At 44.6% G+C, this 12,251-nt stretch overlaps 1 protein-coding gene across 2 annotated transcripts in view; it reads right to left on the bottom strand.

The window, feature by feature from the left end:
• Positions 1 to 4,657: 4,657 nt before the first annotated feature.
• The window catches only part of KAT14 (lysine acetyltransferase 14), a 34,621-nt gene continuing 27,027 nt past the window's right edge, over positions 4,658 to 12,251 (bottom strand). Inside the window, exons 7-11 of one of the 2 annotated variants that reach the window (XR_008661494.1) lie at positions 11,033 to 11,169; positions 9,347 to 9,522; positions 7,822 to 8,012; positions 7,341 to 7,494; positions 5,257 to 5,362 (exon numbers count right to left, since the gene is read on the bottom strand). Coding sequence is in view for 1 of the 2 variants with exons in the window: in XM_055302825.1 (XP_055158800.1) it covers positions 5,189 to 5,362; positions 7,822 to 8,012; positions 9,347 to 9,522; positions 11,033 to 11,169 (678 nt within the window). In the remaining variant the exon portion in view is untranslated. Of the gene's footprint in view, positions 5,363 to 7,340; positions 7,495 to 7,821; positions 8,013 to 9,346; positions 9,523 to 11,032; positions 11,170 to 12,251 lie in introns of both variants that reach the window. The other variant, XM_055302825.1, reaches the window with a different exon arrangement.

The following is a 12,251-nucleotide window of genomic DNA, read 5'->3' as shown; positions in this document are numbered from 1 at the left end:
AAAGTAGGTGATATTTAACCTTTTTTTTTTTTAAAGATTTTATTTATTTATTCATGATAGACATAGAGAGATAGAGAGAGGCAGAGAGAGAAGCAGGCTCCATGCCAGGAGCCCGATGTGGGACTCGATCCCTGGGACTCCAGGACCACGCCTTGGGCCAAAGGCAGGCGCTAAACCACTGAGCCACCCAGGGATCCCCACCTTCTCTTTTTTTAATTCAAAAATTCCTAATAATTGAAATGATAGTCGAGCAGCCTGTTGTTTTTTTTTCCTAGTCACACATAATGTTGATAATCATGAAAATGTGAATGGAATTTGAATCCAAGAGAATTTTTTTCAAATCTTTTTAAGTGCCAGAGAAGCTCCAGAGGGGTCTCCCTGCAGCAGCTCAGAGGCCAGAGCAGCTGTGCGCACAGATGTATCAACATGTAAGGCTGGCACCGAGGGCCCTGGTAGCCTCCAGACAGCTCCTTCCTCACCTGGGCTCATGCTGCCGTGTCTGCATGTCTCTTGTGTCTGCTGCTCAAGGGACCACAGGGTGAACTGCCAGCCCTGCTCTTCCAGGGCCCAGGGCAGCTGCGTGCAGGAGCTGATGGTTAGATTTCCAGGGATTGTGTGAGCCATTATTAAATGTGGAATTACATGAACTTAAAATTACATAAATCATGTTAAAAATAAAGCTAATAATTTCTCAAAACTCACCACAGGCTGATTTTACTGCGTGGCTGTTCCCTCTGCTGTCAAGGTGATTTCCATCCATTCTATCTATATGACAGCAAAGCTGTACGATGCTGTGTGACGTGCATCTTTCCAACTCTGGGTTCAGTGACATCACACTGGTAGCTTTGGATCGGCCATACCACTGGTAGTGGTTATGCCATGGAAGTCAGCAAATGCTGCAAATCAGTCCTTGACTTACTGCCCCTCTCTCCCTGAACCTCACCCCATCAGTGGTCAAACGTTTATCAGCACACCCTTGGCTGCATGCCACCGGAGACAAACACCTAGGGGTTCCAGCTACCCTAGGGCTGAGGGCATTCCACTGGAACCACTAGAACACTGGCACATGCTGTAATGTCACCCACAGTAAGAAATCATCTAGTGAAGCCAGACGAGAAGGCTGAGCTGCCCTCCTCATACGTGGGCTTGTCCAAAGCCATACCACCCATGGCAGTACAACCATGAGCCCCTGCCAGCTCTTACCTGAGCAATCTGTCTTCTCCTTTAGCTCATCAAATCCAAATCTGGTTATGGTCTCTTGTTACTCTAATAGGACTCCCCTAGCCTGGTGGAAACTGTGTAGAGTATTGTGAGGTTCTAAGAGGTAGGAGCCACCTTTACCCATTCAGGCAGAGAGAAGGGGCCTGTGGCTCACAGACTCCAAGAAGTCAGAAAATTTTATTTTGTGATAAACAGATTCTGCATATGTGAGACTTAGAAAGCGGAAAAAGAAAAAAAAAAAAGAGGGACGCTTGGGTGGCTCAGTCAGTTAAATGTCTGCTTTCAGCTCAGGGTCAGGATCCCAGGGTCCTGGGATAGAGCCTTGTGTCAGGCTCCCTGCTTGGTGGGGAGCATGCTTCTCCCTCTGCCTCTGCTGCTCCCCCTGCTTGTGCTTGCTCTCTGTCAAATAAATAAAATATTTTTTTAAAACACCCCATTATTGAAGTAAGCCCAGATGCACACAGAAACACACCTCATTTTCTCCTCACTCACCCAAGCCTCAGGGGGTACCAGGCACTGGGGATGGCTGTGAACAGAGCACATGCTGACCCCTCCTGGAACTCCTTAGCTATCACCCCTCATCCCTGGGCGGGGCCCAAGCAGGGAAGGCTGCAGGCTGACACAAGCACCTGACTTTGAGTTCAGGGTCCTCCATTAGTGATTTCCTTGGCCTATTGTTGCCTAGTGCTGCAAACCTGCCAGGTGGGTCTTACAATGGAGCAAGCTGAAGTCCGACATTGTATGAGTTAACTTAGCATGTTTCTCAGGGTCCAGTATATGCTATGAAGCTCAAGAATGTGAGTTAAACGTGTACCAGTTTAGAGTCTTACAACCACTCCATGGCCAACCTCAGTACTGAGACATACTTTTTTATCCCAGTCTCCTGCTAGTAGATACCAGAAGCACATCCTTAGCCAAAAAGTGTTCTATGTAAACTGACCCTTGTGGAGTGGACCTGGGAGGCTTCCTGCTAGAGCTTAGTGGAGACACTGAGCCCACTAGCAGGAGACAGTTCCAGGGAAGGTCCCAAGAAATATGGCTTTTAGGTGATGAGCATTTTGCATAAAGCATGTTAACTAAATTTTACAAAATTCAAAATTATGGTTTTTGTTCTCAAATATCCTGCTGCAAAAAGCTCAACCTCCCTAGAAAGACTCTGGGTAGATAAGGATATGGTTAATTCTGGTCTCACTCCTACCTGCATGGGGGCCCTGAAGGCCCACTCGGCTACTACAGGCCACCTCCCCAGGGGCAGGGAGGCCTGGCTACAGGTCAAGGACAATCCAGATTCCTCAGGAACACACAGCTGAAGTAGGGTTCCTAGGCTTTTTAGTTTTTAAAACTCACACCCGCTTTTGGAGAACAAAAAATAGGCCCTTAATCTTACTTGGGAAATTTGAAATTCAAAATACATTATAACTTAAAGTCCACCAAAACACAGTAATTTGAGAACACTCTTCCACACCTTAACCCCTACCCCATGCATTGTTAAGTAGTTCATTTGGAGGGTGGTTAGAGGTTTCCCATAGCGTTAGCCTGGGGGAAGGCCAATGGCAGATCAAAAACCAGCAGCTGCTTGCTGGACTGGGGCCACTAGGCCCATCTCTGGAAGTAGCCCAGCCCTGATGCCGGAGCAGGACTACAGCGGGGCAGGACACATCTACATGAATACACTGTGGAGACAGGGCCATCTGTCACTCGTCACCTGTGTGACCTCCCACTTGGACGCTGATCTAAACCAACTGTAAAGGCATTTTTGAGACAATCCATAAGTATGACTACATACTGACTACTAGCTAATTCTGAATATGGGCTCACCTTCTTGTGAGGGGTAATAAGCATTAAGGTTATCTGAGAAGGGGGATCCCTGGGTGGCTCAGCAGTCTGGAGCCTGCCTTTGGCCCAGGGCGCGATCCTGGAGTCCCGGGATTGAGTCCCACGTCGGGCTCCTGGCGTGGAGCCTGCTTCTCCCCCCTCCTGTGTCTCTGCCTCTCTCTCTCTCTATCATAAATAAATAAATAAATCTTTAAAAAAAAAAGGTTATCTGAGAAAATATCCCTAATTTTTTAGAAATAGCTCCAGAGTAGGTGTGAAATTATACGATATCTGAGATTTACCTTAAATACTTAGCAAAGGACAGAGGAAGCAATTGGCAAAAGTCTTGATAATTACTGAATATGAGTAGTGGGCGAGTGTTGCACCATAATTTAAAAATGTGAGGCACATGGCTGGCTCTGTTGGTAGAGCAAGTGACTCTTGATCTTGGGGTTGAAGTTCGACTCCCACATTGGGTCTACATAGAGATCACTTAAAAATCAAATCCTTGGGGATCCCTGGGTGGCGCAGAGGTTTGGCGCCTGCCTTTGGCCCAGGGCGCGATCCTGGAGACCCGGGATCGAATCCCACATCAGGCTCCCGGTGCATGGAGCCTGCTTCTCCCTCTGCCTATGTCTCTGCCTCTCTCTCTCTCTCTGTGTGCCTATCATAAATAAAATTAAAAAATTAAAAAAAAAAAAAGGAGCTCTTCCTTTAAAAAAAAAAATCAAATCCTTAAATAAATAAAAGCAACGTAAGACAAAAAGTCAATTAAGGCAATCACAGAACTCCTCAGCTCCTTGAAGTTATGGAGACAGTTGCTTCAGCCAGGTTTTGCAGCAAATGCTTGATGTTCATGTACAACAATCACAAGCTAGTTTCCAAGTTTGGAAAATATCACTTCCTCCGTTTTACTTCTTGGGGTCATAATCCCCAAATCTCTAAAAGGTACAAAAGCTCTCAGGAAGAAGGGAAGGAGGGAAGGAAGAAAAGGAAGGAAGTAACGCTCCTGGCTGTCACCCTCACAGGCGGCAGAGCCTGGGCTGCTTTCCAAGGGCAGAACTCCCAGGCAGCCCTCAGGCAGAAGAGTAGTGCCTACCTCCTGAACAGAGGGATCTGAGCTGGCTCTGAGTGCAGCCCCTAGAACAAAGGCTCTGACTGTGCTCCATAGATCTCCGATGCAGATTCTAACTGTGCACGCACAGTCTTCTAGAGAGTATTCGGCTTCCTTTGGATTCTCACAGGGACCCACATTCCCACAAGTTAAGAATCATTGCTCTTAATTAGATTGAAGCTCTGGCCATAGATAGTCACAAGGAAAGATTTTTGAGAACATCTGATACTTTTGGAAAAGCTCCTGCTCGATCCAAAAAACCCCACCTGACAGTCCATCTCTAACACTCTCCACAAACCAAAGAGCCTGGTCCTGCAGACCACACAGGCTCTGTCCCCAGCTGGCTCTACTTCCACCACCCACACCTCCAGCCAGGAGCACAGTCTCACTGGCAGGCAGCTCAGACACTCCAAGCCCAAACCAACTTCCCAGACATGGGAAGGAGGGTTCTCCACCCTACGGCCAAAGCTCCTGACAGGTGATGTAGCAGAACAGGTGACACACATGTGGACACACATACTCTGTTTATTTGGACTGTGGCCAAAGTCAGTGAAAGACAGCAGAATCTCAGTGCCCTAGAGAAGTCCTCCTGGGTTCAACAACAGCTCACTCATGGCTGGGAGAGTGCTGGCCTCCCCTCGTGCGCTAACTCTCCCATCAGCCCTGACCGGCTAGAGCATCAATCGTTCATGGCTACCACACTTCCTCATCCTTTCAATGAAGAGATTCTCTCGAGGAGGATATCAGTTTAGATACTCCTTTGTTCTTGCAAGCTGTCGGATAGACAGCATTGTTCAGTTCCAGTGAACTGTGGAGTCCTGAGACAGGGGCCAAGGCCTGTGCAGAAGGGACAGGTTTGCTGAAGGGCTGCTCGCTTCTTGATTCCACTGTCCCACCACCCATCTAGCCTTGGGTGAGAGATCTGAATGGCCGTCTGATCGCAGAGATTAGGGCCCAGGGAGACAGGAGCACCTGCCTGTGGGCCAGAATGAGGAGCCTGGAACAGCACCTGCGTCTCTGTGGAGCGCTGCATTCACCTCAGCGCCGGAGCCTCAGGAAGAATGCGTGTTTACACTCTGTACTCTCCAACGGGTAATATTTATCATAGAAATCTAAGACGTATTCTTCAGTCTTGAATCCAAACTTCTGGTAGAGCAGCATAGCGGGGTTGCTTGCTGAGACGTGAAGGGTCACATCCTTGCCCATGCAGGTCTGCCAAAAGAGTGGAAAAGTACCCGGTGAGAAGGAAAGAGCCTGAGGGAGATGAGTAGGTGAGGGAGTCTGTAAAGTGTAGGTAGGTAGTTATGACAACCGGGGACAGCCGGGACAGCAGCTGGGAGCCCCAGTCTGTGGCCCAGCCACACACTCACTGAAGTGTTCGAGACTAAGGAAAGGATAGTGTGCTGGGTGTTTTTGCTCTCTGGGACAAAGGGCCCAGAGGGATAGTTTATTGTCAACAGATTATTTTATTTATAATTCAATTACACTTCCAAATACCAATACCTAGCACTGACAATCCTGAAGGAGAGAATAAGACGAGATGTTCTGCTTTCTAAAACCGATGTTAGCTTGTACTCAAACTTGTAAAAATGCCCTTCCTAGACCCACCAGAAAAGATGCTAAGTATGAGGCTGGATAGAAGGTATTAGGACTTTTAATTAGTTATGAAACCTGAAGACTTGGTACGGACCTTTGGAATCCCACAGGCCCCCTCCCATCCATCCCAAACTAACATTACTGGAGTAATCTTCATTCTATTAATATGAGGCAAGTTCTTAAGATTCTTTAATTAGCTACACAGAAGAAAGAACTCAAAGTCATATAAATATAAACCAAGACCTAGCTTTCTAATGAGGAAGGCAGTGAAGTACTGAGGTTGACAGGGTCCTTGAGATTTGGTAACCCACAGTTCCCCCAGGCATAGATTTAAGTAAGGGCCTCTCAGGTAGACAACTGCACTCTTTTCTCTGCTTCTCTCACGTGCACCCAGCGGGACTGCTACGAGTGCATTAAATGAATTTCATGGAGTGACGCTCATGTTTCGATGCATGGTCTAACCATGGCACCATCAAGGACTACTGCCTGACTGAGCAGTACCGTCGGGCCTGGGGCTTACGGTCTGGCTGAGGGCCGGGTCCCACACACAGGATGAACACTTCTGCACCCACCTGCTGAGCCCTCAGTAAGCACTGACCCTGCACCAGACCTTCTATGAGACACAACCTGGGAGTATCGCCCCTGCTGATGAAGGGAAAGGTGGCAGTGCTGCTGGTGAGGACGGCAGGATGAACAGGGGGCGGTTGAGCCTGTGAGTGGGGTGGGGAATGGGGTGAGGTACAGATAACTGAGACTCTCAACACAACACAAGGGAGTACATGCTAACTGCTGTGTGGAGAGAGAAGAAAGCAATTTCTAGAAAACGGTTCTAGGTTCTTGACGGCATTGGGAAGCGTTGAGCAAGTTTCGTTAATAATTGGAAAATGATATTTTATCTTCTCCTTCCTCTATTTAAAAAGAATCTTGCCCACATAATACACAATCCTCCATGCCAAATGGTTTCTAAATTAAAGTTAAAGAAATAAATTCCTTACATGTTTTTCGATATTAGTATATAAATTTTCTTCAACAGTCATACAGATATATCAAAGGATGAATTATAATTCAATATTAAAATCAAGTCTCAAAGGCTTACACAGCTTATACAATGACAGTAAAGTTAAGAATAATCAGCAGTAATAGAATATGTAGTCCTGGTTGATACAGTTTTGCTAAGATGTTTAAAAATACCAAAACTTTTGCAACAGCATAGGTGGTATCATGCTCAGTGAAAGAAGTCAGACAAGATACTGTATGATCTCACTTATATGTGGAATCTAAAAAACAAACAATGAAAGGCTGAACAGACAGATACAGAGAACAGACTGGTGCAGTTGCCAGAGGCAGAGCTGGGGGGTGGGTGAACTGGCTGAACGGGGGTCAAAAGGTACAGATTTCTAGTTTATAAAAGCAGTCAATCCTGGGGATGTCACGTACAGCATGCAGACTGCGGCTCACAATACTGTACTGTATATTTGAAAGTTGCTAAGAGAGTAGATCTTAAGAGTTCTCATCCCAAGAAAAAAAATGTTTGTAACTAAGTTTGTAACTGTGTCTGTAACCATGTGTGGTGATGGATGGTAACTAGACTCACCTTGGTGATCACTTTGCAACATAGTCAAATATCAAATCATTACACTGTACAGCTGAAATGAGCATGTTTTGTAGGTCAGTTATACCTCAGTAAGAAAAGACCTCTAGAGATCACAGTTCCACTTCTACTTCTCATAGCCATGGCAGTAGTGTTTCTAAAAGCAGAAAGAGTTACCAATATGGGTCATACAAGTGCTTTGGGGTCTCACTTTTGATACTTTCTCATTTTTACTATACATGTTTACAAACTGGTTTCTTTGAAACCTGGGCCTGAACAGTGATCTTATTTTAAAGGGGCAAAGATTTTTTTGGTGTGTGTAACAGCCTCAGGAGGGAAGGTGACTGGTGTTTTCTCACTGGGTTTCCGAGCCTGCCCATTCGGTCGGGCTGTGCTGGGAAGGCTCAGCTGGCGTCATCCCTCCATCCTTCCTCCAAGTCTTCCAGGGGAGCCCAGAGGTAAGCTGGTAGCACAGATGCCATACCTGAATCAGATGATAAATCATGAAAGTTGCAATCCCTGCTCTTCTCCATTCAGGATGGACAAACAGAAATGAAATGTAAGCTTCATTGTACTTCACATCAGGTACCATGAAGCCAAAGGCAATGATGACTTTTTTATAAAGGACAACAACACTGAAGTCTGGATACTGTAGGCACTCAGACAGGTCAATGCCTAAGGAAAAGAGATATTTGGAGAGTCAAACTGTGTGCCTTCTGGAATTAAGGAACATCAAGCTGTTCAGTCTGTACTTACAACTACACCTGCATGCTAAAAACTAAACCAAAACAAAAAACCAAAAACAAAACTGAAAACGAAGATATATGCATAGACATACCTTCAGATCATAAAAATAAAAATGAATTTTAGAAAATATCAAAACTAACACCATTTTTTCTAAGTCCACATTTTAAAAGAAGAGAAGCAGGGTACAGTGAGTAGCACAGAGCGCACAGGTCTAGAACTGGACATACCTGGCTGTGAACCTAGCCTCCTCTACAACATGTGTCAGCCGGCACTTTTCTAAACATGGGCCTCAGTGTCTGCACATCTAGACTTCCCAGGGTGGGAGCAAAGATCCTGAGAGCCCATACTGTCCTGTTCTTCACCTTATACATATACAGCTGACAAGCTCTTTTGTACAAATGCTACATTTTACAATAAAGGGGATAAACACAAAATAATTGTATGCATAATGTTGAAGGCACCCAGAGTAAGGTCAGAAGTAGCAGATGCTTCTGGAATGTTCCTTTTGGCCCCCATACCACTCCTAAAAGAATGAGCACAACTCTACCACCACGTGCACTATTACCTGACTATCAGACAAGAAAGATGACACAGCACTAATCCCGATGATATCTTATCTAACATCTAGAAGACATGTAATATTTCTCTTGCGTTTCAAAGCAGCGCAGTAAGGCAGATCCACAAAGAACATGTTTATATTTAGTGACGAAAATGCATTCATTCCTTTACTTGGTGGCTTGGGTCTTCAGAGAGACAACATATTGAGGCTGATAAAATGACAAATCACACTGGGTTTACTCTTATTTTCAAAGTCTGCAATTGGGGTATTTGGCTTTTTAAAAACGCCTTGGCTGTACTAACACTCTCCCCAAGGAATAGCTAAATAAACAAAATCACAGAATTATTAAGCAAAAAATCAAAAGTGTCCAGACATGCCCAAGCTACCAGTGTATCACTGGTAGACATTATTTGGTATCTAAACTTATGTAGAAGCAAAACAGGTTGAAACTTTTATTCTGGAAGCAGAGACAGGGAAGAGAAACATACAAAAACACTATTTATTACTTTAATGGCTGGCTTCTTTTTGATCTCAGGAAAAAAAAACGTGTTTACATTTTATTATTTCTATCTTAGTAGAGACAAACTAAATGAAATCATGAGTAAAGGTTTTAGAATCACACGACATACATTAATTAAAAAAAAAAATCAATAAAGTGAACTACACAAAACACTGATTTGCTTAGTTTTGAAGGGGAACATACCAGGCCAAAAAAACTCCTGACACATAGAGTTTATCGTTGGGATGTGATTTGGCCGGACATAACAGTAATCAAGAGGTGCCTCAGCTTCCGGCATCCAGTGAGGGTCACTCCTGTGCAGATGGGAACGAATCTGTGACAGGAGCTGCAGTTTGGGTGGCTTTGTTTCATAGTCACGCCTCCAGGATCACAGAAAACAACAAATTCAAGTTAAGAAAAATATCCCGTTATTATTCCTAGCCAAGTCATTCACAACTAAACTATTCTGCCTGAAATTTTTAAGCTAACTTGTGCTACTTCCTATGGCAGACAGCTTGGTAACTTGATAGTCTGACAGTTTTCTGGAATGAAATTTAAAATTCGCTGTTAGGGGTGCCTGGGTTGCTCAGTCAATTACACATCTGCCTTCGGCCCAAGTCATAATTCCAGGGTCCTGAGATAGAGCTCTGCATCCAGCTTCCTGCTCAGTAGGGATTCTGCTTCTCCTTCCCCCTGCTCCCTGCTTATGTTCTCTCTCACTCTTTTCTATCTCAAATAAATAAAACTTTAAAAATAAAATTCTCTCTATTAACATGCATCAGACCAAAGCACTCTGTACCTGTACTCTGGAACCCTACTTGTGCTGGTGAGCCTTAATGGACAGAATGAGGGAACACACAGCAGCCTGATTCCAGCCTGCGTGCTCTGGCCCAGGAAAGAGCCTGAGGAGGGAGGGTGCAGGTCCAACGGGGCTGCTGGGGCAGGCTTGCATGTGGTCTCTCACAGGCTCTGCCAGGGATGGCGGTGCTGGGCAAAGAGGATCAGGTGATCTGGAGAAAGCATGGTCAACAAGACAACACAACTTTCTCAAGACAGCACTAGGGGCCTCTCTAGTTAGCTTAGCTTCCACAGCACTGCCTAGACCATGAGACTCATCATCACCCTCAAATATGAGCCCAACTGAGATGTCTCTCCGATTTTTTTTTTCATTTCACAGACTACTAAATATATATAACTTTAAAATTTAAAGAAACTCAATAATGAGTATAATACTCATAATGAAGTCTAATGGAGTTAACATCCTTGCTTTTTAATTTCTTCTATTTTTATTTTTAAAGATTTTATTTGAGGGATGCCTTGGTGGCTCAGTGGTTGAGCATCTGCATTCAGCTCAGGGCATGATCCTGGGATCGAGTCCCACATCAGGCTCCCAGCAGAAAGCCTGCTTCTCTCTCCACCTATGTCTCTGCCTCTCTCCGTGTCTCACTCATAAATAAATAAGTAAGATCTTAAAAAAAAAAGAAAAAAGAAAAGATTTTATTTGAGAAAGAGTGAGTGAGGGAGAGCACAGCCAGGGGGAGGGGCAGAGGGAGAGAATCCCAAACAGACTCCCTGCTGAGCGTGGTGCCTGATATGGGGCTTGATCCCAGGACTCTGGGATCTTGACCTGAACCAAAGGCAGATGCTTAACTGACTAAGCCACCCAGGCACCCTGCTTTTTATATTTCTTTCAAAGGACCATCATTTCTGCAAAAAATGTATAGTTGAAGCAAACAAAAGAAAAGACTGAACACAGAGCACAGACTCAGTCTGTGTCAATGCCTGCTCACAGGGGTTGGTCTAGACTTGCTCCAATGGGAAACCAGGGTGCAGAAGCCACAAATAGCATTCCTCACAACACACTCAACATCACAGCTCTTTTCCACATACCTGATATAAGGTTTCAAGATCCGAGAGGTGTAAGGGCTGACAATACTCTGGTCTATAGCCATATCTTCTGATCCCACCAAACGATATAGAAACCTAGTGGTCTGGTGCCGAAATCCTTTCCTGGATGGCAAGGCAGTCTAGGAGAAAGAAACGCTGGTTATATCAAGATAAAGTCACTGAAAGGATTGGTTTGATTTCAGATAATTAGTATGTACATATTCTAATGTGTCAGAAAGTAGGCCTTTTTGTGTTACTTATTTGGAACGCTCAGATTTCAATAAAAACCTCACAGGTACCACATAAAATTAGACATGAAAAACCAATCTTGGTTCTAACAGTTTAAAATTGAAATAATTAAAAAAATTTTTAAGCTAAAGATTTTAAGTCATTTAAGTGAGTGAAATTCAAAACCGAGCACTGGATTTACGGTTTCTGTAAATTTCATTCTGCCTAATAACATCTCTAATCCACAGTCATCAGATATTAACACACTAAAAACGTGGGTTCTGCTGCAGGAGTATTCTGTTATCCACAGAGCAGCAGGGACCAATTACAGCTGCCCCTGTATACAGATTTATTAAAAAATGCCTCTATTCCGATGAGTAAATTTAACAGGCGTAGGACTATCATTCCTATGACAAATCATGAGAGCAGAGAGGCCCTACCAGGGGTTGAATGAGGAGGTGGCTCTGTGTTCCTTAGGTGGGTGTCCTAATAGAACAGGTGGGCTTCACCCTGGAAGCCTGACTAGAGACGCCTGCTTCTGGGAGTACTGCTCCAGGGCCCTCACCATGTAGTAACAGAACATGTGCAATTAAGGTTTTATAGCAAAGAGCCCAGATGGAAGATTAAAAGGCACATTTATAAAGTGGTTTGCCAAGGCCTGGATGAAGTTTAGAAACTTGAGTTGTTGTGGGAGAGTCAGTTTGCTCCTTACCCTAGAAAATAACTTTGTTGTCAGGAGAGCAAGAATTCCTTCTTTTATAATTTGCTCTCATTACTTTCCCCAACTGGACACCAAAACTTTCAAAGGATGACTCTGAAATTCTTCTAAGACTTTCCAGTAAGTTTCAGAGGGAAATTCAGAGCCAGGCATAAAATTTCCAAACACAGCCTCGACACTTCTTCCTGTGCCTGTGGGTTCGTGTGGCTCATCATGTCATGTCAAGCGGCAGAATCTGTTCCCACCCCTTGAATCTGGGTGGGCCAGACCAATCAT

This window comes from Nyctereutes procyonoides, unplaced genomic scaffold (genome assembly GCF_905146905.1).
Source record: "Nyctereutes procyonoides isolate TBG_1078 unplaced genomic scaffold, NYPRO_anot_genome, whole genome shotgun sequence".
Classification (NCBI taxonomy): domain Eukaryota; kingdom Metazoa; phylum Chordata; class Mammalia; order Carnivora; family Canidae; genus Nyctereutes; species Nyctereutes procyonoides.
The sequence above is the reverse complement of the archived record's forward strand: the minus strand, read 5'-3'. Positions and strand labels throughout refer to the sequence as shown.